The 27,734-nt window shown below is 35.4% G+C and overlaps 1 protein-coding gene across 17 annotated transcripts in view; it reads right to left on the minus strand.

Annotated features, from left to right (window-relative positions):
• Positions 1-27,734, minus strand: part of PDE4D (phosphodiesterase 4D) — a 530,620-nt gene that overhangs the window by 97,369 nt on the left and 405,517 nt on the right. For all 17 annotated transcript variants that reach the window (XM_085566236.1, XM_085566237.1, XM_085566235.1 and 14 more), the window contains one exon: positions 3,468-3,659. In XM_085566236.1, coding sequence (XP_085422362.1) covers positions 3,468-3,659 — 192 coding nt within the window. The remainder of the gene's footprint in view (positions 1-3,467; positions 3,660-27,734) is intronic.

Genomic DNA, 27,734 nt, shown 5'->3' on the forward strand with positions numbered 1-27,734 from the left:
TCAGCAAAATGCAATCAGACCACCTCAGCAAGACATCCACATAGCTCTCTGCTTCACTAATGTCTTTAACTATAGGCCTGACAATTTTTCCAATAATAATTTTGTACATCTTTCATCTAGATACTACTTCCTTTCTCCTCTGTGTTGCTGTTGGGACCTTTCTTTGGGTTGTTTTTGTTTTGTTTTGTTTTGTTTTGTTTTGAGTGTTTTTGTTTGTTAGTTTGCTTGCTTGTTTTGTTTGGGTTTTTTTTTGTTGTTTTTGTTTTTGTTTTCAATTCTTTATTCTTCTTCCCTTTAAACTTGTTTTCTTGTCTTTCATCACAGATCCTGAACTATAATTTCTCATATTATCTCACTACCCCTCACTGCCTCATTCAGTTACTTCTTTTTCTCTTTCACATCCTTTTCTGGAAATCTGCTGGAAATCCCACAGAGAGGTTTCACAACACACCTGTGCTCATCTGACTTGGACCTTGTATATTCCTGTAAATTATTCACCTCTCCAGTTCACAAACTTTAGCAGCTTTTTCTAATATCTTATAAATCTGTGTCCTGCTTTTATTATTCTCAAAGACCAAGTTATTTCTTCCAAGGGATAATTAAAACAATATTACTGACCCCCATTCCAATTTATGTGCTTTTCTTTTCTTACACGCAGCTATTTTTTCTTCTAACTGCACCAACAATTGTCCCACCAACCTTCTCTCATCAAAGCAGCCTTGCACTCATCCTGTCTTTTTATTATTTTCCATAACTAATTCATGAAAATATACTTTGGATTCTCTGATTTTAAAAAACATTCCACCTATCCATTCTCTTCCCTTGTTTCTTTACTTTCTCAACTCCCTGAATGGAACTCCCTTTGCTTTCTGTGTGAGGTTAACTATTTTGAGCCTAGTGACTCGCATTGTATCTTCTCCTGGGGATAGTATCTGACTGTATTAGTCTCTTGGTTATCATCTTATATTTTGACTTTATAGGTTGTTTTTAGCAGAGCCCATCTTTTCATTTTGGGTTTGCAAACAACTGAGCACAATTTGTTCCCTACCTTGGTTGGAGCTGCATACATAATAATGACACGACGCATTTAGCACTTTAGCACTGCCATCCACTGGCTGTCTGAACATGACATTCCACATCTGACTAAAATTTTGAAGCATTGCAACTGACTGGAAAGTATTATTATAAGTTCAGTATTTCAGAGTAATGTAAATGCCAGAATTCTTGATGTTCTACCCCTTTCAAATACAAAACATATGCCTTTTGCTTTGTCTTTTTCTTTACAAAGTGAAATATTGAGGCTGGTTGAAGAATCAGGGGATCTAAACTAAACTGCTGTGTACAATTAATTGACTTACATTACCTGAATGATACATATATTTTGTATCATGCATTGCTCATGTTTAAAAAACAAACAATACTTAAACATGTATATAAATGCAAAAGGGAAATAGAATAATTTGACACTAACCTAAAATTTGTGTACTTCCTCTCTCAACCCTTTCATCTTCCACCTCATTTAGCAAGGTCCTGAATCAGAATTGTTTCTTTATTTTAATAACATTTGATGGGTTTTCTTTTCATAAGCACATTCAGTTTATGGTTGAAACATACATAAGGACTTTTGTGACATTTATTTTTTATTCCTTGCTATTTTATCCTTTTTAACTTTCCCCTATTTTATTCCCTGTCTTTCTTTCACTTAATTTCTATGATACAGCCAAGTTTATTATAATTAGGCTTATTGATAAATGATTAATATTCCATGGTGAGAACAACTTGCCTTTTACATTTTGTAATGTGCTCCCCTCCAAAACAGTGGCAGGAATATTTACCATCTTAGTACAAAGGTTCATCTGTGACAAAAGATTGTGATAATCTATCAAGATGTGAGGTCAAATAAATTTTATATTTAAATGTGTTTCCAGAAAAATTTGAAAAGAAAATAGAGAGGGGGAAAAAGGGGGAGAATATGTGCTGTTTCAGTAATTATATTGTTTATCCAATTTACTGCCATGTGCTGAAATATTACCCAAAATTCTAGGAAATTAAGTGGATTGTGAGTTCAAGGATGGAGCACTAATTGAATTTTTCATTGAAATGACTCATCTAAGCAATACAGTCAGCTAGATTGTCGTCCTGAATGTAAAAATCTTTACAAATGTTATCCTGGTACAGGTACCATAATAAAACCTTTAATCTTTTCCCTCAAAAAAAAATCTGTCAAAGGAAGATTTGCTGGAAGGGAGTTACTATATCAAAGAAAAATGCATATTTTTTATAAAAAAGCAAGGTGATTTTTTCTTGTTCTAACCCATTTTGTCTCATCAAAAACTGGTCACATTTGGCACAAAGCTTACTGAGTATTTCAATCCACAGATCTTAACTGAGTCATAGACCTTACCCTAACCCTCTCTAAAGGCAGGAAATTTTCTTACTTTGAAACTCTATATAGAAAAAGAGCTATAATTAAACAAAACTGTTCTAAAAATTATATAAGCCGAAAAAATAGGAGTGTTTATTTATGACTTTAAGTTAAATATCAGCTCTAATTTAATTCATTTTTATAAAAACTCTTATTCTTTTTTTATGCCTACTCTTATTTTTTTAAAGATTATATGTATTGGTCTTTGCCTCATTAAAAGCCAGCATTCACTGTGATATTCTGACAAGCCTGATCCTTTATTTTAGATAAATATTTGAATAATAAATACCAATTTGACAGTGTATATTGGAGCCATTTAGGCAAAAAAAAAACTAACCAAACAGAAAATAGTTAATAATTTCTCCTACTTAGAAGTGACTAGAAGATGGAATATTTAAATATTTTTGGCGTCTTACTAATAAACAGAGATTTGCATGACTTCCACTAGACATGGAACCTGGGGTCCACACATACTTGAAAATCATGATTTACTAGCAGAAAATACACACTTCACAAAATAGTGAGAGAGGACAGAATAAGCTTTAAAAGGTGTTTTATTAGAATTTTTTATTTTAATTTAGACAATATTTGTAATATTTTTTTTCCTCTCAAATATATTCTTTTCTTCCAGCTGGTAAATCTTTTGTCTAAAAACATATAAGATTTACCAGCTGGAAAAAAATGGAATGTATTTCTTAAAATTATGAAGAAATATAAATTGACTTAGTGTTGTGTCTCTTGAAAATAAGTTAAGAGTCAGCAAATAGCTCTCCTTACCATATTAGTACACCAGTATTGACTGTCATTATTATTCTGTTAAAGTTAATAGAATGCATAAACATGTCAAGTACACCCTCATGATATCCTTCAAGAAACCACAGGAACAACTATAATCTTCATTAAAGAAATAAACAAACAATTTTCCATTACTTCACTAGCATAAGTGATTACAGTCTGACTTACTCAAAAAAATTTTCTTGTGGCTGCACAAGTCTTGATATTGGACAAATGATAGACAAGAAGTATTTTATAAGGTACTTACATATCACTGGCAATGGAGGAATTCCTGGACATGGACTTTGGAGACAGATCATAATCGCTGTCTGACCGGTAAAGGAAAGACTCCCTACGTTGGCTGTGGACAAAATTTGCCTGAAGAATTAGCCCTGACCCAGGGCTTGTCATGGGGTCCAAGGGACTTCGTCCTGATGATGTACCATTGTCTACATCGAAACTGCAAAAAGAAGAGCAAATTTAGTATTTTATTGACCTAAGAATTTTAAAATATAATAAACATCCTTCTGACAAATTATCATAACTAATTGCGTCTTGATAGTAGTGGAGAAATAAAGACCTGGTCATGTCCACTCCTTTGAAAAAACACAAGCCATACGAGAAAGATACTTTAAAATTACTCATAAGAAAAAACCCCCAAGGCTGAAATAAAAGAAAATTGGCAGAGAAAAATCCCAAGCTATTAGAAATACAAGAATCTTTCTACTTCTCTGCATATAGAGTATCCATGAGCTCTATACCAGAGGAAACATATTTCACTATTTACTTCTTCAGGCCCCAACTCTCCTGAGCTTAACACCAATTATCCTGTCTCCCACTGTTAAACTGAGGGGTTTTTCCTTATTGCATACTCAATCCTAATATTTTGTTACTACAAAAAATATTTCAAGTACATACTTTATCTTGTCCCAGTAAACAAAGTGCTGCAGTGGCATTAAGGCACTTGAGATGTACTTGAGCACATCTGCCTGCATTGGATTTGCTGTTTTACAAAGAGATGGAAGTAGTGAGTCCTTTGTTAATGGCCATGCAGCAGAACTTCTGTAGCCATTTTTGTCTTTGAGCTACACAGTTTAGATTAATCACTTTTGGTTATTGGGTTTGATATGAAGAGTGGTAAAGAGGCTTATCATTCCTAGAGAACACTTTTCTCTAGAAAGGCTGAAGGATGAGGGAACAGAAAGAAAGAGAAGGCGAGAGTAGATGCTGTTTTACATAGATAGTAATGTTTCTACAAAGGGCTTTGAGAATCAGTCCAGAGACCTTGAACGAGAGTCTGCAAACAATTAAACACCAGTACAGGGTGGGTGGTGCTGAGAGGATGCATTCACGGCAGTCTGTGTTGCTTGACAGCCCTACAGCTCCATTTGGTAGTGTATGGAAGCTTTTTGCAGTATGTGGCTTCATGTTTGGATGTCTTGTGGTATGCAGTCTGAGAGGTTACAAATGTGTGGATTAGCAAGACAAGCTCTCTAGGCTCATTTGCTATACTAATGGGGACAAAAATACTGCTAAAGCATTTCAGAATAAGGGATGAGCAGAGGAACTTTCACATACTTTTTTAAACATAGGTAAGTGTTAGCAGCATATTTTCATTTTTGCTGAACCCATATAAAGTATTCATTTTGAAAATAGTGCTAATTTGAAGGACACCCACAGGCTTCCATTACAGCTAAGGGCAGCAGAAAAGATGCAGTGTAAGTCAGCTGTTGATTAGACTTCAGGCTAGCACAAGTGTCACAGCTGGTAGGTGCTACCCTGTACCAGCTTGTTCTATCTCCCACTGGCCTGAGGTTTCAATGAGGTAGCCACTTCAATCCTTTGCTGAAGTGACCGGATTCCCATGACCTTTTTGTCCTTTCTTAAATGAACTAATCAAAGAAACATATATTGTTTATTTTGACGCAGATGCACACAGCCTGGCAGAGGATAGATTTTTGTTCCATTAATTATTTCAGTGTTTATTTTTACTTTGCACATATTTCTAGACCTGCAAGCTTACTGCCACATTCAGAATATATTATTTTCTTTGGTTTCACCACTTACAGTTTGAATGTAGAAAAGCAAGTGTTTGTTTGTTTCTCTTTTTTTTAAAAAAAATAAGGACAGAAAATATTATTTAAAAACTTCAGGAGAGCACAGTCATTTAATTCTCTTTTCGCTGTAGTTTTCAGGACACATTACATGTCAGTAAATCCAAACACATACATTTCTTCCCAGGACTGATTTGATTTGATTATGCCTGTATCTTAAAATGTTTTATGAACCTCAAACTAAGAAAACTTAAACAATGAGACAACAAATGGTGAGTTCTGCCACCAGCCTTCCAGGTGATCTTGGACTGTGCAGAGTTCTTCTTTGCCTTTCATTTCCCCTATTTGTTGTATCTGTGTGCTGACTGAAGAGTCTGCTCTACTAAGGGTATTTGAGAATATATTGGAAAGGTCAAGATACCATGAACACTACAGTAAAATGTCCCTTGTAGCTTGTAGTGGCATTAATTCATAACCACATTGCCACTGTTACTAGCATGACTACTATTACTTGTTATCAATCAATGTCTTTTTAGCTTGAATTCCTAAATATTGCAGGAGCACAAAATAATCACAATGCTAATGAAGGGCTTAGCTCATCATATCCAAATTTCCTAAAATTAATATTTTGTTTCCTGAATAACTTTCGTGCCCTTTAAACCATTCAAGAAAACACAAACTCCTAATCAATAGATAATCTGTATATTTTCTTTTCCTATTGAGGGCAGGAGGGTAGATAATTCCTGCAATTTTACGTAAAACAGAAGACTGTTCTCAGTAAAACTAATTTATGCAATGGCAGTATAATTTCAAATATATATGAGCATAAACTTAAAGGCTGGATATAAATAAATTAAGCTTAATGTAAGTCCCTCTCATAGAATAAAAATTTTGAATAAAGAGCTAATACTAAGTTGATTTATTTAACAGTGGATGTAAATATTCATCTGAATCAAAAGTATTCAGTTTGATTAAAGAAATATGGTTTTATTTGTATTTTTTTTTATTTTCTTCTTCCCCCTTTTGTGCACACCACATGAATATTATATTACCAGTCTTCCAGTCAGAAACTAAGGCAGGCTTCCATAAATGATTTCACTGTCAGATTGTAACATAGTCAATTTTTAAAGTTTAGAAGTCTCTTAGGTAAAACTGCAGTTTCACCAGCTGGGAGAGGTCCTTTGGTTTGCATCACCAGCAAAGGAGAAACTTGAGAAGGACATTGCTGTTGCAACAGAAATTTTATCCCGCTGTACTGCCTGGTGACCACTAGATGGGTGTAAAAAGTTAAAAAAAGGATCCAAATATATCAGCTGGATTTGTCTCGTGCTGTTCCAAGAAAACATATTTTCTGAAAATATGCATCAAGAAAAATAGCGTTCAGCTCTACAGTCAAAGGAAAGTGTGAATTCAGAAATATTTTTTTAAGAAATCTATGTTTATAATAAAAAGTTTCTGAAATGTTATAGTATTTAGATATTTCTGAGACATTTGCCAACACTTTCAAATACAAATGCTTGTAGAAGTCTATATCAAAAAAAGAGTTATTACAATGAAAACATTTAAATTGTTCCTTTGTCTGAATCACAAGTCTTATTTTTAAGAAACTGTACTTCTGACTACACTGTATCAAAAGAAGAGAGAATCAGAATGGGGAATTGAACATTTCCACAACAGTTCTTTGCTCTTTGTTGTTACATATACTGAAAAAATAAAAAGTTTAAGACGCAAAACAGGACAGGCTCTTTAACTTGCCTGAACAGAAATTGCTAAAAGTCATCTGTGCTTTCTTCATATTTGTCTTTTCACTCTCAATAAGTTTTAAGCCACAGCAAGAATATGCTGTAAATTAGAAGGAACAGAGAAACAGAACAACATCTTCATGGAAGTTGTTGCTAAAGAGAACAGGAAATCTTTTGCTTTCATTTCACAGGTAGTAAGTGGAAATTTAAAGACAGAATTTTACACCATTGCTCTGCAGCCAGCTCTGGGCACTTTGCATAATGCATTCAAACTGAAACTGCCTTTGGTGACAGGAGCATCACAGAATTTTATGTGTTCAAAGAGCTTTGCTGCAACCCCAGAGATGCCAAAGCCCTGAAAGGCCAATGATAATTCAGCAACTTTTGTGTCTGCATTTTGACAAAAAGTTTTAAGGCATTAATGTTTTTTTTTTGGAGCCTGCCTTATTCAGTGTTCAATGCTGAGAAACTTGACATGAGATGAAATTCAGTTTTTTTCCCTTGCTTGCCTATCCATCTTGTTTGCACTTCTTGCTCAATTTCTGTCATCCAGGCTCTGTATTAAGATGGGGACAAAACACAATGATTTGTAAACATTCATGGCTGATCTTCCTTACACTCCTAACACAAGTACAAATAATACCACAAGCAAACATTAGGAAGATTATTAGAGATTTGCTTCAGACAATACCAGGACTCTGTGGAAAGAATCAGAGAGGTTCTGGATCCTGATCCTGAATCTTAGCAGCACTTCTTCATTGTTAATGACTGCACAGCTCCTTTGCATGTTGAAAGAAACTGTGGACTTCCTTTTGAGTCACTAAATAATGTTTTCCTACTCTCTCCCATGCTGCTAAAAGAAAAAATGCAGAGGCCTGTATATGAAATATAGATTTTAGTTACATAAGGAATAATGGCATCATAATCACTATACCCAAGAGTTTGTAATTAAAGCTGCATAGAAAATCTCAGTTTGGGTTTTCCTTAGTATTGAGAATTTAGCTCTAATCCTGCAGCATTTCTTTTTGGTGGGAGGGTTTCTTTACTTTTTGTGTGGTTTTTATTTTTAGAGAAATATGCAATAGTAGGAGAGAGAAGGAATTATATTTCACCCTAAAATGAAGAACTTACTAGACTTTTTAAGAATGAAAATTGTACTCCTCCTATTCCCCTCTAAGTGTCTTCCCACTTTCATCTTGGAAACTACAGGGAGGGAGAGCCAAATTAATTGAACCTCTTGGGGACATCTTATCTTTTAAGTCCATCTTTAGCATTACAGAGGGACAGGCAAGTTCTAGAGGAGCAAATTTTTTCCCCCATCAAAGGACTCCATTGTCCTAGTGTCAAGCAATCTCTCCAGCCATCTGTGCTATGACCTATATACACATCTCAGTGTCCTCACTTCCAAGAAGTCATGTCCTGTTTTTTCACCTGGTAGCACAATCCCATTACACAAAATAGGTGCATTTGGTGTAGCAGCTGTAATTCACTGAAATTATCAGAGAAGATCTGCCCTGCAGCAACTCCCTTTGAGCAGGATCTAATTTAGAGCAAAAGCAAGGTAATAAAACTATAAGGTTCCAAGGAAAGGGTAAACTATTTATTGTTTGTGCCCCAGGACAGGAGCCCATCTCTGAGGAAGGAAGTCTTAGCAACTGGAGAAAGGGAAAGAAAGGATGCTGCCTTCAAAAGCAGAATCTGAATTTATTGCTTGGATTGTTTCAGATTTAAATAAGCAGTGGGTCACCATTGCTGATGGCATGCACCATGAGTATTGAGGATTGTAGAGAAAGGGCAGATTGGGCCTGTATCTAAGACTGCTTGGTAGGTCTATGATTTCACTTGGGCCTTTTTATTGCTTTTTAATAAACTAAGCATTAAATTGTGACAACAGTTGACTTGAGCATCCCTTTTATTTTGTCAGGCATAGTTATCCCTAAGTGAGAGATGAAACTTTAGAATTTTCTTTATCATAAAGAAATAAGTTGCCACTAGTCTGCTCCTGCCCCAGGCTCCCAGAAGATTTTAGATGTTGAATAGGCTAACCTGTAGCACCAGAAAAAAAACAAGAAACAAAAAACAAGTAAAAACCCAGTAAAACTAAATCAGTGGATGTATATAATTTAATATCAGGTTAATTATTTGTTTGATACCTTTCAAAGTGTTTCCTTACTGACAGTGTCTACCCAGTGATGCAGAAGAATCCACATCTGTTATCTCCTTTCTTTCCATCTTTTCCCCCAAGACTAGTTAAAAAAAACCCAAAAAAACCCAACCAAACAAACAAAAAAACAACACCTTCTTTTTCTTCCCTCAGTAGAATCAGGGAAGAAAAAGAAAAACATTTGTATTGATAGTCTAGAAGGAATATAATACTTACTCTCTACATTTGAAGAAAAAATATTATATGTGAACTGATATTTTTATTTTCTTTGTAGCAAAATTAAGAAAAAAAATTGCCTTCCACTACTTCAAATATTTCCAATGAATTGTAACCAAATTATATTAAAGGGAACATATGATCTAAATCTGAATTTTCATGTACCACTGTAGAATTCAAGTCAACTATCTGGTTGTGGTTTTGAGTTTCCAGTTCAGCAATTCAGAAAGCAAGCCCTATGATTAACTCCATATTTAGAAGTGATGTGGGTAGTTTTTCCTGTATCATAATTCCAAGCAAAAGAATAAAATATTTCATTTTGCGATTATTTTTAGCAGTAGAACTTGGCTTTTGCTCTTGTCATTAACTGGTTTTAGAAACATTTGAGCATACAAGGCTTAATATTAAGTCTGAAATTACAAGACTTAGTATTAAAAGCCCAGGAAACGGACAAATAGAAGATGTGTAGGATGAAAAAACTATGAAGCAGACTGGTTTGTAAGAATGGTCAACTCAAGCATGTTACCAGAGTTAACTATTTTCTGTACTATTTATCTTCTGGGTCATGTTTTTTCTAGCAAGCATCTCAGGAAATCCAATATCTCAAAACAAACCGCTTCATATTTTGTTTTGAAGTTTCCAAGCAAGGAGTTTCCTGTGAAGACTATTCAATTTCTTTGGTACTTTAGCTTTGAATTGTTTCCTGGCACTCAACTGAAGATGTGCTTTCCACAATGTCACCTCATTATTCTTAATTATACCTCAGTGGTCTATCCATTTGGCAGGAAATGCTTTTTTAAAGCACCTATTACATCAGCTTGCTTATTGTGCTCAGCTGTACTGGGATTCCCTTTGTTATTCCTTTTGTTTTTTCCTCAGAGAGAATATCACTCCTCACCTGGAAAGTTTAGTTCTCTAAACTTAGTCTTGGGAGTGAACTTCTTTCTACTAACGTGATGCTCAAATGTATTCCAGATCCTATCACACAGATTTGATGTTTTGATGTCTCTTTGAAGCTGAAATGGTTGTCTTATTTTTGTATAACGACAATTCAAACAAGAACCACAAGAGAAATGAAATGAAAAATAATTTCCAAGAAATGTGGTAATCTGTTAATGCTTTTATTAAATTTAAGTCACTTTGTATGGTTCTTCTGATCTAATAGACCTAAGGGGATTAATATTCCTACTTTTAGATAATAAAAAACCACCAAGACAGTAACTCTTTTTCCCAATGCTTCTGCTAAAATCTGTGGCAGCTTGAGATCTGAATGAGAAAACCTGCAGAAAATGTTGAAGAATATTTTGGGCAATCTGAGAAAAAGAATGTTGAAAAACAGAACCACTTGATTCAGACATGAGAAAGACTAGGCAGCAAGCCCTGGGGTGCTCCAAGTGCGCTACAAACCTGCTGGTCCCTGCCACTCCCATATGCCATTGCTGCAAGTACACTTCAACTGCATTTCTAGGATTGCAGTCTCAGCCAGACTAATGGTACTCTGCTCTTTTTTTTTTTATTACTGTCATTATTTGATTGCAGTAAAACATTGCAGTGTCACCATTCACTTAAATCATTCCATAATCCTATGGTTTTATGATTCTATGATCCCCAGGGATGGGTAATCTACAGCTTTTCTGGGCAACCTGTTCCAGTGCTTCACCACCCTCACAGTAAAGAATTTTTTCCTAATATCTAATCCCAACCACCTGCTTTCTTTCTCTTTGAAGCCATTCCCCCTTGTCCTGTGAATTCACATGCTCTTGTGAATGGTCTCTCTCTATTCTTCCAGTAAATTCCCTTTAGGTACTTGAAGACTGCAATTAGGTCACCACAAAGCCTTCTCTTTTCCAGGTTGTAAAACCTTAACTCTCCTAGTATTTCCTAATAGAAGAGGTGCTCGATCCCTCTGATCATCTTTGTGGCTTCTCTGGACTCCCTCCAGCAGTTCAATGACTTGCTTGTGCTGGGACCCCAGAGCTGATGCAGCCCTGCAGGTGGGTCTCAGCAGGGCAGAGCAGAGGGGCAGAATCCCCTCCCTCCCCTGCTGCCCACACTGCTCTGGATGCAGCCCAGGACACGTTTGGCTCTCTGGGCTGTCATTGCTCATGGCTGAATCATGTCTAGCCTCACAACTCCTTCTCCCTGGAGCTGCTCTTGATCTGTTCATCCCCTCAGGTGTTGCCCTGACCCAAGTCCAGCATCTTGCATTTGGTCTTATTAAACTTCATAAGATTCCCATGCACCCACTTCAGCCTATTTAGGTTCCTCTGTATGGCATAAATACTGAACTATCTTCAGATGTTATTTTTAAAAATCACTTTACCTAGTTTTTTTAAGTTCAAGAAAAATTGCTTTTCTTTCCAGGGTGAGTTTTGATCTAAAAATACCAACTCCTTTTTCTCCACCACTCCTTTCTGGGCAGTATTTGGATGCTGGGATACAAAACCAACTTGCACCAAATGTGACCATGTGGTATGAATTTACTATAATGCACAGTGCCATTAATTTTGTCTTATTTTAAATGTAGTAGAATAAAATTTCAAAGCATATCAAAATGCTTATTTATCAATTAATAAAAATATGCAAGCCATCCACCAAGTATGTTTCCAAACCCTAGTTAAAATGCAGTTTCCCTATGATATTAGCAGAACATGGCTGAGAACCAAAATGGTACCAGAGATGGAAAATTCAATACACTGAAAGAGCTCCTCTTTTTTGTGAATCCAGTTACATGCCATTATGAAAAGCAATTAAATTGTTTATATATTCTTTATGAATCACTGGTGTGATAAAGCAGATATAGGAAACCAGGGAGTTTCTCAGACCTGTAATATTTAAATCAATACTCTATAGTATTGATGAAAACACAGAATCCATATAATAGGTAAAAATATTCCAAGGGATAACACTAATATGCATTACGAAGTTTCCTAGCAAAACCTGCTCCTGAAGCATCATGATATACGGCCCAAATGGTGATAAATGCTAGGTCACAGAAGATATGGTCACACCTACCCCGTGATTAGTGGCAAAGATCTTTTGCAAGGAGTACCTGTGACAGAAGGTGGCAGGACTAAGCGTTCATGGTTACTTCATACTATTTTCCCATATCAGAAAATACCACACAGAGTGATAGAACCACAGACTGGTTTGGTTTGGAAGGGACCAAAAAATGATCTCGTTTCAGCCCACCTCCCATGAGCAGGAATACACCTTCCACCAGATCAGGTTTCTTTGATCTCCATCCAACCTGACCTTGAACACTTCCAGGGATGGGGCATTCCCAGCGTTTCTGGGCAATATGTTCCAGAGGCTTACATCCTCACAAAGAGGAATTTCTTTCTAACATCTAATCTGAAGTTACCCTTCTTCATGTCAACACCATTACCTTGTCTCTTGTCACTACATTCTTTTATAAAATGTCTCTCTTGTTCTTTTAGGCTCCCTTTAGGTACTGGAAGGTGTTCTAGTGTCTCCTTGGTGTTCTACATCTCCCTTCTCTTCTCCAGACTGAATAAGCTCAGCTCTCTCAGCCTGTATCCCTAGAGAAGGGCAAGGTCCTTCTTAGAAAGAGATCCAGTGAGCCAGGAGGTGTGGGCATTATGACAAGAGGATCTGCAATCCTCAGTATCACTTAGTTCATAATTATTAAGTATTTGTACAACTGACCTTAAGCAACCCTTTCTTCAAAAATTGTGCATTGAAGAAAATGGGTAAGGGTTGTGTACAGAAAGGTCCAAAGAGAAGAAGCTCTAAAGCAGAAACTATGGGGATCTTGCACATAGAAAATTTGTGTACACATAAATATCAACATGAAATCAAGGCCAGCTTCAGAGGAGGGTGGACAGGAGACAGCTAGATAAGAAATTGCAGTTGTTTCTTTAGGTATTGTTTTCGATTGCCCATGACAATAAAAGCTTTAGGTAAAGGACGCATAAATATATTTGAAAGGACACTTCTTTTTTTTCCTCACACCATTGTAGCATTTCTCTCACTGCAATAAGCTGGCAATAAATCACAAGAAAAAATCTGCTTCCACAGGAATTTGTGTTGGGATATGTTAATAGTAATTATCACTGAAAGTAAGCTATATATTTTGTAAAGGGTGAAAGCTCAGGGTACTGAGATCCTTAGAGTTCTAAAATTGTTTTACTTTGGTTTAGCAAAATTGGTTCATCCTTTCCACTTCAGTTCATTTCAGTTCTTTAAATTCTGGGTATTGGATTTTTTTTTAGTTTCTATGTTATATCGAATTATTTTTATTTTATACTGTATTTTTGTATTTAGTTTACTAATTGTGTTAGATTTTTGTCTCTTCCTCTTCCCTAGACTTCTACTAAATGTATAAAGATATATGTAATGATTTGAGTTCTGTAAGTTCTTTGCCACATCCAAGCAACAACATTTAAAGGATAACAAGCTCAGGAGCTAACCTTGGAAGATTGCTGAGAAAAATTATCTTGTGTGTATGAACTCACACTTTTGTTAGACCCTGAGCACATTCACTGAGTGCATGTAATGTCAAAGATAATTCATGTCACTAGTCTAAAGCAAATTATAATCTACAATAATGAATAATTTGGGTCTTGTGTATTATTACAATGCCTAATAGCATTACCTAGGAGGGATGTCTGGTGTTCCACAGTGTAGGACTGTGTTTTCTTGTTGCTAAATCACAAAATTCCTCCAACTGCAAATCACCTAAACAGGTGACTTACACCAATTTTATCCTGCATCACTAGTTAAGTATTTTTCATTCTTGAGGTCTCCACACACTAAAGCCATCAACACTCACAAACACAGATTAAGAACCTCTGAGCAGTTAACTGTTCTCTCTCTACAAGTGCCAAAAGTGAATGCCAATGGAAAAGGGTAAGAAGGAGCAAGTAGAAGTGCTACATCTCCCTTGTAACCTAGCCCCTCATCATTTGCTCACTGTTTCATTGAATCAATGCTCTGAATACAAGAGTCATTCCATGCCAAGGAGATAAAAAACCCTAAATCCTGTACAACATATTTTAACTGTTTGAGTTAGGTAATACTTTTACTTTAATCTCTGTGGTTTAGTACCCGTTAAGGAAGGATGATACAATTCCTTCAATCACATGGGCAAGATGAAAATTTATTTAATCATCTGTGAGAAGCAGTAAAGTGTCATAGTGGTGAGCAGTGCAAAACAGGCTATGAAAGCACTAGAGCTGCTTTTACAATACATATGAACAGCAGATTGTAAATAAAACATGTGACCATATAATGAGAAGCAAGAAAATGAAAATATACTGAATATCTTATTAATTCAGTTGCATTTGTTTTGAGCACTCAGTGAAGTAAAAATAGTGTAGAACCACATAGGTAAAGTATAAAATTATTTATGCACAAGACTAACCGAAAGTTCCAAAGTCATATGCAATCTTGGCTTCTGTTCTTGATTTATATCCATAATAACATGGATATCAAGTTTTTGTGTATACATTTAAGCACATGTTGAAGACCCTTGCTTTTACTATTGCTTATCTCCAGTATCACTGCTAACAGCTGCTAAAGGCAGACCATCAGAAATCTGGCTTCAAATGCAGTGTTTGCCTTCTAACAGTTAGTACATAAATGAAAAAGAACACATTCCATTTTGGTTATAATGAATATTTCATTACCTTCATCTTCTGCTCATCCTCAAGATCATTGGAACTTCATTCACAGTCTCATTTTGATTAACTACTACAGTAACATAAGCATGTTCTTGTTACAATTTCTTGTGATCCTATATTGTCTATTTCTACCAGTCACTATAAGATCCCTATTGAGCACATGACTCATGGACTCTAAAAGCAAAAAAAGCTTTGCTTTTTCTGTGACAAAGCAAAACCTGCAGAGTAATAAATTTAGTGCTTTACCTATTAATAAAACAAAGAACATATTATGAGGCATAAAGTTACTATACAGATTATACAATTCTCATTTGGTGAAATATCTAAATGAACAGAGGTCAGAAAATGCTCAAGGACTATTAAAAAATTTACCTAGAAATGAGAGAAATGAGAGAAAACCTCTAACCTCTAACTGGTTGCTACAGTAAGCATGCCTCATCAAAGAAATGAGTCTTTCTCTCGTGAAGGAATGTAATAACAGAAAGGCCAGTTTATAATGTAGCAAGGCATTTTTTTCCAGTATTAAATAAACCTACAAACAGATTATATGCAGTTAATTGAAAGAGAAGCTGAAAAAATATACTTTTTAAAATAAATGTGAGTGACCTGGCAAGCCAAAGCTGTTAAAAATCACTGTGTATTGCAAAACAAAATCTTCTGTGAAATTCTTCTCACAGAACAAGACCAAATCATTCTAATTAAATTTACAACTCAGTCTTGTGCCATGAAAAAATATATATCTGTAGATCTATCAAGGCCAGCTAAAAATTTCTCGTCAGTTACAGAGTTATCTGTAAGCACAAAGCAGATCTATAGGATAAGATTCTGCTCCAATTTGGACTAAAAATCTGGGAGAGGAGGCGATTGCTTTCTACTGGTTTTGTCCATTAACCATCCTCCCTGCTGCAACAACTCTTCTGCTGCCATTCTCCATCAGGCAAAATGCACTGCCTTTTTTCATCCTTTCCACAAGCCCTTCCCAAACACCAAAAGAATGTATGTTTAACTAACATAAATCATTGCAAAGTCTGGACAAATCATAACCACTGATTATAGAGTTTCTTAGGACAAAATGATTAACATGAAGTATGTTTACAAATACAAAAAAAAAAAAAAAAAAAAGCATAAGGTCATTTTTGGTATAATGAAATTTCCTGTTAGCAGGAAAAATTGTGCATTATTGACTTGACTCAGTGCAAAAAAGAATTTTCAGTCAACGTTATTCTAAATGTCTATTTTCTTGATCCTGATGTCATTACTAAAATTGGGACAGGACACGCCATAATTGCTGGCGCCAAGGAGGTGATTATATCATTCAGGAAACATTACAAAATGCACAATCCAAGAGAGCAAGAAGAAAGTTCACTATCTCTCATCAGCCCCTACTGATGAAAAAATGTCAGTGTAACACTGCTGCTTTTGGAACAACATCTTCGGCTATTTTCCCCTGACATCTTGTTATTTCATCCTGTGAAGTGCTCCCAGGAGAATCAACACTTTTGCCAAATAAAAACTACCTTTTGAGCAGTGCTTTTCAGCAAAACTCAGCTGATATACCCAAAGCCCTGCCACACTGCCCACACACAGTCGTGGTGATGTGCCCTCCTAGCTGGCACCAACATAGATGCCCCATCCATCACCTTGCCTAACCCATGATCTGCCATAAAACTTGCACACAGTCTTTGGCTCTCGAGGAGAAACCTTTAGCAGATGAGAAGGGGGCCCAAGCTGCTGAAGGAGGGGAAAACTATCAGGATATCCTTTGTTGCATTTGTTTACAGTAGAATAAGGGGATACTAAAACCAGTTCTCTCGCTGGTGAGTCATCCTGACTGAATCATTTTATCCTCTTCTATGCTTACATTTGCCTACCTGCAAAATGGGAACTTAGTAAAGAGCCAAGAGTTTTGATACTTAAAATCAACCAAAACAAAACAAATAAAAATCTACATACTACCTAAAATTAATAGTAATTAATTTTAGCAGTGGGAGTTTTAATTTGGTAGTAGGAGTTTATAAGAAGTAACAAGAGAAGTATCAGAAACACTGTTTTTTAAGGATGTAACAAAAGCAGGTATAGATTAGGAAAGGAGAAATTTAGAAAATTTACTGGTTTTCCTCATAGAAAACCTGTGAGGGAATAGGAAAAATAGAAGAGTATTTAGTAAAACTTATTTGCTTGTTTTGGTACATGTTCTTTTCAAGATCCCCTCCACAAAAATGCAGCAGAAGAAGACATTAGAATTTCCATATAAAAGAAGAGAATAATGCAGGAAAAAAATACAAGGAAAAAAAGACAACAAAATAAACCACCAGCAAGCAAACAAACAATCACCCTCCACCAAACATTTATTATAAACTATAAAACAAAGAAGAACATCTTTCTCACTTCAGGTGAGAAGCTGATTAGTTTTTTTTTTTTAATGTGGTTTTATTTTTTGCCCCACCATACTGTAATTCTATAAGACAAAGAAAACCATTCTGAATTCTCATTTCAGACAGAATTAAATGGTTTGTTTGGTTTTGTCTAGTTTCAGGTATTTTTTCAGAACAGTAACAGAAAAGACTAAATAAATAAAAATAAAAAAGTTATATGGACAATGAATGCACCAGATTAAACATTACTGAGGTGTAAAGGAGAAAAACTTGTCAGTGGCTAAATATGTGCTTAGAATATCCTACTACACAGCCCTGTTAAGACAGACAGCACATGGACAAGTATCTCCTCCTGGGAATCTTGTAGTCTTGCATTAAGGAAGCCTCATCAGTACACATCTTCCCACACCATTCTTTTTTTACCCCTCGCACCCATGGCTATTTTGCCCACAGAGCTTTTTGTCTATCCATGAGAAACACAGGCTACTAGAAAACACAGCGGGTTTGGGTATTATTTTCCTCTTAAATCTTTCCATGACTGTTAATAGTTAAGGCAATGAAAACAGAAACCAATTTATATCTGAATTCTCCAATGCATGAATGAAGTAGCATTAAGTAAATACCATTTTTGCTAATGAACTTCAGTGTCAACACAGAAGTGGTTTGGTAAGCATAAATTTCAGAATATTCAGGGATTTGTACAATTTAAGGTATAACATGCTTGCAAAAATAAATGTTTGATTAAAACAAAAACAATTTCTCAATGAGTATTTAAAAAAGAGAGGTAAGGCAGAGAATTTTTGCTTATAGTTCAATTATTAAAGTTCATATCATTCCCTGGCATGTGAGAAAGTAAAATAAAAAATTATGGGAATATCTGAAGAATATCTTAATCTTCAAGAACTATTACATTATGCAGTAATGTTTGTAATTGTCTCTATATTCTATCCTTTATTGGAAGCTGGATTGAATTTATTTTCCAAGCACCTGCAATAAAAAATATTGCACAAGACCTCATTCTGCAAAGCTAAATTTCAGGAAATGGGTCCTTTAATTTACCATCAATGAATACAGTATCTGAGGCTAATTTAACAACAAATGAACTAGAAAGTAAATCTGAGACCAGATGTTGGTTCTGAGCCACACAGAAATAGCAAGGTCAAAGAGTTTCAAGAAGTCTGCTCTCAAAATCTTTATTCACCAGTATTTTTATGGTAAAATCTTTGACAAGATTCACACACTTTAAAAAGAGGAGCAGCTGGCAAAAAGGAAATGGACTGGACATGTGTGGAGAAAGGAGAGGAAACAATAAAGGATCCTTTAAGCAAGCTCATCCCTTTTAGGAAATATCTGTCTCCAACAAATGAAATTATATTTATCTACACTTCATATTAAAGATTTGAGAAAAAGGATGTGCTAGTGAGCAAAAGTAAATTCTAAGCTGATAGCTCTTAGATTTTCTTCTTTAGATAAAAAAAAAAAAAAAACAGAATTCCAATTATTATCACAATTTTATTATTACTTGATTTAAGTGGTCACTTCTGAGGATTTTTGAAAGCAACTTGAAAGTTCTTGAAAACTAATTCTTTACTTTTTAATTCCATGATTCCAACTGCGAACAAGTATTTAAACTAACATAAAATCTTACTTTGAATTAAAAGCCCAAATACTACCATGCTCAATACCTCAAATAGAAAAAAGGAAAAATTGAGAAGGCAGAGAGAGCAGCTGGCCTATCTAAATGTTAAAAAAGATACAGTGTTTTGCTTTCAGTTACAATGAATCATACAGAACTTCTATTTCTAGTACCAGGAACCAATAAGAACATAACTACTGGTTAGGAATCAATCTGTTTTAAGTGATGAAGTAAAACATTCTGAGGAGCTGCTGAAAGCTGAAATATGCATGCTTCCCATACATCTAAAGCCATTAATGATACATATGCTATACTAACAGAACAAATACAAAGCAATAGTTACTTTTGAAATAAATAATTGTAAAGAAGTTATAAATGTACAATATCAGTAAGAAAGTCATATGGTCATCCAACTAACATGGGGAGAAACTGTAGGGGAGGGAAATCTTTCTGTGGTGGAAAAGCTGTTTGGACAAGATGAAAAGCTGTGATGGCTTTACAAAATGTCATTTCCTAGTTATTCATTTCCAGCCTTTTTCAAGAATGGATATTCCAAGGAGAAAAATGCATTGCTTCACAGCTGTGAACATCCTGCTTGCCAAAAATGCAAATGTAATTACTATCTGTGAATTAAAAAAAAACTGTGGCACTGCTGATAAATATGAGTAAGGCCTAAACCCTGGCATGTTCACCACATCCCTGGAAGTCTGCAGGGCTGTGTAGGATGGGGCTGTCAGCAACCTGACCTAGCAGAGGAAAGGTGTCTTTGCCCATGACAAGGAGGTTGCAGATAGATGATCTTTAAGGTCACTTCCAACACAAACCATTCTAAAATTCTGTGGCTTTATGGCAAGCAGATCTCTACAGATGAAATTCAGATTTGTTGGGAAGAGCTCTCTGTTGTAAGAACATCAGTTAAAAACTGACTGATAACAAGATCACAGTTGTAAGAGAAAAAAATCCTTTTAATAGGCAACTGTGGTATTTGAGTTACCACAAATGCTGAGTTTATGAAGGCTGACACCACCACTTGGGGTTCAAAGAGTGGTTCCTAATATTTTCCCAGCTCACATCTCTGACCCTTAAAGAATGGAAAACATATGTCAGCAATTAAGTCACTAATCATAGTGTTACCAAGCATAAAAACAGTTCCTGTGCCAATATCAACTGAGTCATTTAATATGTTTTCTCAAATGTCCTGAACCCTACATGGCACCAAATCTAAACAGTCATTTTGGTCATACTGAAACCTAGGCAAGAATAGATCTTTCCTTAACAGCATGGAGCTCAGAGCAGATAGCACTGAGGGGGGACTATCATGTCTTACTAATGTCAAAAGGGACATTAAAACAAAAACCAAAACAGAGATTAGCTTGGCCAGTGTTCCCTAGAGGATAAATCAAAAACAAGCTTTTGCAGACTAGGCTGCAAAGGACACGGCTTCAATATCACTGAACCAGCCAGCATCATTTTCCAGCTCATTAAATGAAGGGCATCTGAACAGTTTGCTTGAGAACTGACACAAAATAGTTGAACTTTTGAAAAGTAATTAATTATGTAATGGTAGTGCCTACTACTGATGATCAGCAAATTTAGACCAAGGAGTCCCATTAGCTTTGATTCTTATATTCTCTTCTCACCCTTTCAAAAATATTCTAACTTTTGAATGACCCCTTATGCTGTGTATATTTCCCCTTGTATTTTCTAATTTCCCCCCACCTCCACACATACACACATACGCTGTGTCAATTACTCCTTGATTCTTGACAGATTTCCTCTATGTGTGGGTAAAAATGAAAGATTATCATCACCAGGATTTCCTGCAATAATAGGTAACAGTGGTAACAGCCTGGTACACAGTTTTACTGTCTTTGAGTTCCAAATCACAGATTTCTTTCTGTTCTGGAAAATATATTTTGAACTGTCAGCAACTTAAGGCCGACAAAACTATCAAATCAGGATTTAAATATACTAAACAATCTACTCACCTCTTTGGACACTGTCTTCTAGATCTAATAGAGTAGTTGTAGAAATGGGCACTGAGCAGTAATACTGAAACTTTGGAGGTATTGGTATGCTTACAGTGCAGGTTTTGGTGTATCATAAGCTGCACACTAGGGAAACATTACATTTCCAATTTTAAAATTCTGTATTTTAAAACATCAGAAAAGAACTGAGAGTTATGTAAGAATATAAAGACAGAGCCAAAATGTTCCCTATCCAAGACACAAACCAAAGAGTGACTTGACCAGAATGTTTTTCTTTGCTTATCACAGGAAAGGCACACATCTACTATCTCATTATCTTATTCATGCAGAGGTTTATACTGCAGAATAAAGGCAGAAAAGAAGTCAGGGAAACATCATCTTATTCTATCTAGACAGAAGCGAATCACAGTAGTTCCTAACACACACCCAATTCTCCTTTCAGCCCTGCTCTGTTGAAAGAACACAATCAGGACTGGTTTGACTGTTTCAGAATCTCTGAAAAATTAAATTGTGAAACAGTGAGCATAAAAGGGTAAATAAACCTAAAGAAATTTAGAAAATAATGGAACAAGAGAAAGAATAAGAGCCAGGAATAAAAGGCTATCAAAACCCAATTGTCTGCTGTTGTAAATAAGTATTTACTTATAGTGTAGATTTTGTTTTCCATTTAAATGTTGTTCCCAAGCAAACAAGAGGCCAGGACTGATCTGAGTATATTTGAAACTGCAACTTGTATCATGTTCAGGTGGTTGAATTACTGGCAAGAGACAAAATAATAGTAGGAAATAAAATTATTTTAGTTTACATATTTCAGTTTTGCAATTCAGTACTATGTTAAGACTAAAGTAATGTAAAATTGAGGATTATATAAACAAAACATGCAACTCATTTGGAAGCCTTAACAATATCTTTGTAAAGGTTCCTTTCAACCTAACTGCCTACTGCAAATTAGTTTCAAGCCATGCTCTACAGAAGCATGCTCAAATGGAATGGTATTTGTACATTTTTAATTGCTTTCACATCACTGAAAATTATTTAAAGAAAACTTGTGCTACAGTGAAAATGGGTGCAAAAGGGGTCTTCAGTCTCCAGCATCAGCAAAGGATCCCTTCAGGACTTATAGGGCTTACAGCCAGTAAGAACGTATGGTGGGCCCCGTTTCCACTACTGAACATAGGGAAACTCAGTGTGTTTGGTAGCCAAAATAAGTATGCAAGGAGTGCAACAAGGGACTAATATGGCCTCTGCCACTAAGAAATATCTGCTGATGAGTATAACCAGAACATCTACAAGCTGAGGTACTGATTTCACTGCTGTTCTTTTGTGACCTGACATTTTCATTTGTCATAGGCAAATATGTTCCATTTTACCCTTACTGGGTCTCTCAGAGGAAGCTTAAATAGAAGTCTCGCACTCTTACTGCAAGATAACTTTTAAATTTTCATCTTTACTTAATCATATTTCTCTCCACAAAATGGGGCTATACCTGCCAATTTTTTTTTTTTTCAGTTTCAGATTTAACAGAAGAAAAATAATTAAAAACTGCACACAGGAATCAGAAAAAAACTATCCAGTATCTGCGAAATGGCATTTCAGTCTATCAAATGTCCTTCCTCTGTATTTCCTTTTTCCTGTGTACACTTCAACACCAGCAGATATTATCACACCATCTTTATGCAAAACATGCAAATTAAATATACATACTAATCAAGAAGAAGTAAATACACCCAAAAAAATATCTTTTTTTGCCTTTTTTTTAAAGGCAAAACTTGAAAAAAGAGGTTTTTTAGAACACACAGGAAAAATTAACAGCACAAATTTGCACAGATGTTTAAACTTGAACATCAGGCTCTATAGAAGGCCCTGGGCAAAGAGCTCAGAGTAAATGTGGGAGCACCTGTCTGTATTAGGGTGTAATTTCTGATTTTCTGAACAGCCTCCTGGACTTAAATTTCCCTTGTTGACTATGCAAACATAGGTTAAAGGATTGTCTTAAAATTGTTAGATTTTAAAAGAAACAAAATTTCCCTCACCTTTAAATTTATGAAATTTACAGTATTTTCTATAATAATTAAACCTTTAATTTTTAAATGTGATAGCTGAGAATGTTGTGTGACTATTAGATTTGAGTGCATAAAAATTACTCAATCTATACTAGGGGAGAACACAATAGAAGATTGATGAAAGAAAGAGTTTTATGAAAGAAAAATATTTGACTAGAACAAAAGTTAGAATCAGGAAAAGAGAAAAGGTATTTATGTATACAGTTTAATTCAGACACCTCAGGATGGCATGCAATGAAATCAGCAAGATTAAATACTAGTAAGACCAAGAGGTTCGCTTCTGGAAATGTGATGCACTTCACTTGGTGTCATAGAACATAAGGAGTGCAGGCTTTATCACACTGTGGCTTCTTACAATAAATGTGAAATTATACTACTTCTGAGAGGTAAATAAAATTTTTTATTCACTGGACAGACTGGGAAAATACACAGATACAAGCAAGGAAAGTGTAGGTTATACCGTACAATATAGATGATATATTTCAAGTAGATATGCACATTTCAACAAAAGGACTTTTGACCAACTCTACAGGCATCACACATCTAAGGTGCAAATATAGTAAAAGGATGGAACTGATTTAAACATATCTGTATTGATGATACAGCAATAAGGGTGTCAAACAATATAGGAGATGTTGAACCAGGAAGGATGGAAGCTGCAGTAACACAATTCCTCAGTTCTAGACATAAAAATACCTATTATATATCTAGAAGTTTTGAAGGCTAAAATTGAAGTATTGTTTTTCATTAAGCGAAGTTAATTATATGAAAGAACAGTTTTATGGCAGTCTTGCAAAGGCAAATTTTAATGGTATTCAAATGGCAAAAGCTATTTCTAACAGTTGGAAAGGAAACTCTGACAGAAAACATGAAAATGGGAAGAAGTAAAGGGAAACTAGTTACAGAGTCAGAACCAAATAATAAGGTATATATAGAGGGCTAGGACAAGAGAAAAATAAATGTTGGTTAAGTCAAGGAAAGACCACATATCAAATGAAAGCTTGGCTCACAAGCTTAAAACTACTAAATGTGGAAACGTCTGAGACTATAAAGATGATTATGAATATAAAGCTCTGAGAAGAAGATGATCTTATATAACTGATCTTGTGTAGGGGACACTTCAGGGCAGCAGCAACGAAGGAGATTTCATAGTGTCTGGCTGTTTACTTCTCATTATATACCTCTTGTAAAGAATTTCATAAAAGAACTCACTGCAATCTGCCCTGATGTGTGTGGGCGTGGAGGCTGACAGCAGCTATGAGATGTAGTACTACACCACGTGGAATTAGTCACTGTCCACAAGCAGCCTGTCACGGTGTCAGAGGGTGAACTGGCCTTGTCACAGCACCGTCCCACCAGCCAACAGGGCAGCACAGCAAGCACCAACATGCAACTCTGCCATGTACTGTAGGAATGCAGCATTTGTGTCTTTTTATTGAAACTTGTTTTGGGTACACATTGTAGAGAGATTGTTTCAGTAGGTTATTATATAACTGCATATGGGAAGGTCTTCAAAATTTAGGTAACTAACTGATATAACTACCCCAGAACTGATACTTGGAAAAAAAAAAAAAAATCACAAAAAGTTTACAATTACTAAAAGAACTTTACAATTACTAAAAGAACTTCAATAACTACTTTATTCAAATAGTTTATTTGAATAATGATTTCAAATTACTAAATTGAAACAAAGCACAATGAAGCTACAAGATTTTTTTAAAATTGATCTGTGCTGGATTTATTTTGAAAGATCTGGCAAAGAAAAAGAAAGTTTTTAATGTTTCTGAAGCAACCGTCTTTTTTTTTAATGCTTAACATTTTGACAAATGGGGGGAATATTTTTGAATTGGTGTGTGAAATTTTGAGTGTATTAGTATTTGAGTGTATTTATAAAGGCACCAAAAACTGCTGTTATAAAACTTACAAATAAAATAGAGAAGCAACAAAACTAAGTCATGAGTTCTTTGTGCCTCTCAAATCCTTGAAAATGAGATCAGATGAACAAATCTGTTTCTGCCATTTAGCTTCTGAAATTATTCTGTCATTTCATACATTATAGATCTGAAAAGCTTTCATGATTTTTGATTTAAGAAAAATATTTAAAATGTCATATAATAGTATACTATGCACCTATCTAAGTCATTAATGCTCCCATCTTCCTTTGGTATCAGCAATGGTACCAAATGAAGGAGTGCAGAAATCTACTTCTGGTTGTGTAATGTGAACTAAGAAACATACTCTAGTGCATATTAGTCTGAATTAGAAAGCTGAAACTTGTTGGTAATCACAATAATGAGATTAAGTAATTTGTGCTTTCATTGGAATGACATCACTGCTTAGTGATTTCATGGTTGTGAATTGACCTCACTTTGACTGCAAGGTTCTTTTAATACTATATTTAGCCTAAGTAGTTGGTTTATTATTGCTGTTGTGTTCTAATACTTTCTATTCCATACTGGACATCCCTTATCTCATGTGAATCTTCCCCTTATAAGATAATAGTAAAACTACTATTATTAATTATAATATTACTATTACTAATATTAAAACATGTATTCAGCATAAGCTGAAGTTAGTTGCATCAGAAATAATTAATCTGGCTATATATGCATACTGCAAGGGTCACATACAAATTAGATTTCATGAGTGGTGCTTAGGCTGATTAAATCATTGACATCAAGAGTGCCTCTTTCTGAGGCAGACATCTAAACTATGTCACAGACACGTCATACTCTGAGAGCAAGTCTTTCTCTCCAGCAAGAGGTTACTAGACCAGGTATGATAGAATCTGTCTAGATAAGCTGAATCCTACCTGTTATGCTTTACGCTATAATTTTGAGTCTCTGAATACAAGGCAGGGAGAAATATAACCCCTCGTTGTAGAATTAGATGCAAAAAACTGGTTCAGACATGGTGCAATGGAAGGCAAGGACTTCCTTTATGGTAACTCAGAATTGATTCTATCCTCACTTGAACCAGCTGTGAATGGGCTTTTGGTCATTCAGCTGAGCTGTCAAGTTCCCCATGGAACTTGCTGTCTTCTCCCTTATTTCACACTAGAGACAGACACTGGAGTGCCACACCTTCACTGGGCCTCATGGCTGTTAGATTTGAAAAGAGCTTTGTCCACAAGCTGAGAACATACCAGATGTGCTCAAGGAGAAGGTGTGATAACTGTGCTGTAAAGACAAGATTATATTTTCAGGAAAACTGAAAGTGAGTTGTTAATACATTCAAGTGAGTGGCAGAGAAATAAATTGTGTAGTTGTGTGTGCTGGTGAAAGAATTTTACATAAATAAATCTGGATGAAAGAAAGTATCTTGTAGGAAGATTTGCCTTTCTTTGCTGGAGTCACACTTTGCAATTTGTTCTCTTTGGCATGATTTGCAATGTTTGTTTATTTAAAAAAACCCCACACTTGTTATTTCAATAAGGAGTTCTTATCACATTAATGTTAAAGCAACTGGATTTTGTGATGGCAACTCTAATTCTTATACTCCACAAAAATAAAGACATGGGAACATGCCAAAAAAAATAGCTAAAAAACCCAGTAAAATTATTTTAAAATATAACTCAAACTGAAATGGTAGTCAAAAAATAGCTAACAGCATACTGGACATCAACAAAGGTGCTGAGAAAAAAAATAGGTGTAAATATACTACTGTGTGAGAACTTTGGTGTGTTCACTTCTTGGATAATGCCTGCCTTGGTCTTTGTATTTCAAGGACACAGTGGTCTTTGAGGAAATACAATGAATGGGAACTAAAATGATCAAGGGATGGGACACCAGCCTGTTTAGGAAAATATAAGGATACAACTTTTCCATTTCTACAAGAAAAGATTCAGGAGGTTATAACTGAACAGCACAGAATCATGAAGCTGTTGGATAAGTGAATGCAGACTCTTTCAGGAAATGCTGCAATGACAGAACTCATTTTAAAGCACACTTAAGAAAGCGGTTTTCCTGCATAGGCCAAAGGTTGTCAGAAGGCTATAGGGGAAGTCAGTTTATTGGCAAATTCAGAAAAGAGATTAGGTAAATCTGTAGGCAAACAGGTACATAGATGATCTGAAAAAGAGAAGGCCAGGGTGAACCCTGTAATGTCCCTAATACAACACCAGTAAATGCTGGGCAACACGATGGACTGCAGAAACTGCACAGGTACTCAAGTATTCCTGTTGCTACAGGTGATGACAGAATACTAGGTTAGGAAGACTATTGACCAGGCCCATTAGGACATGTCTTATTCTGTTAGAAAATAGATTACATGGTAATTTCAAAATCTACTACAACTTTGTTAACAAAAGTGCAATTTTCCTCTCTCATTTTGTAAAAATAACACTTTTCAACATATAGCACTCTGGAATACAGTGTTATGCTGACTTTGCAGACTTACTCACTAGCACTGAACAATAAATAAAAGCATATATACCACCTTGAATTTCTATGGCTGTCTAGATTTGAGGTCCATACTGATTACAAAAACCTATTTATCTTAATGAAGTCACCAATGAAGTACACCAAAGCCAGACTTCATGTAGGAAAGACTATATCTACAGCTTGCAAGCTTTTGTCAACTTTCACAAGTCCAATAATTTTACATATGATACTTGTACTTCAATCCCTACCTATGAGTTTGAATGGTGTGTA

Source organism: Lonchura striata, chromosome Z, assembly GCF_050655825.1.
Source record: "Lonchura striata isolate lonStrDom1 chromosome Z, ASM5065582v1, whole genome shotgun sequence".
Taxonomy (NCBI): domain Eukaryota; kingdom Metazoa; phylum Chordata; class Aves; order Passeriformes; family Estrildidae; genus Lonchura; species Lonchura striata.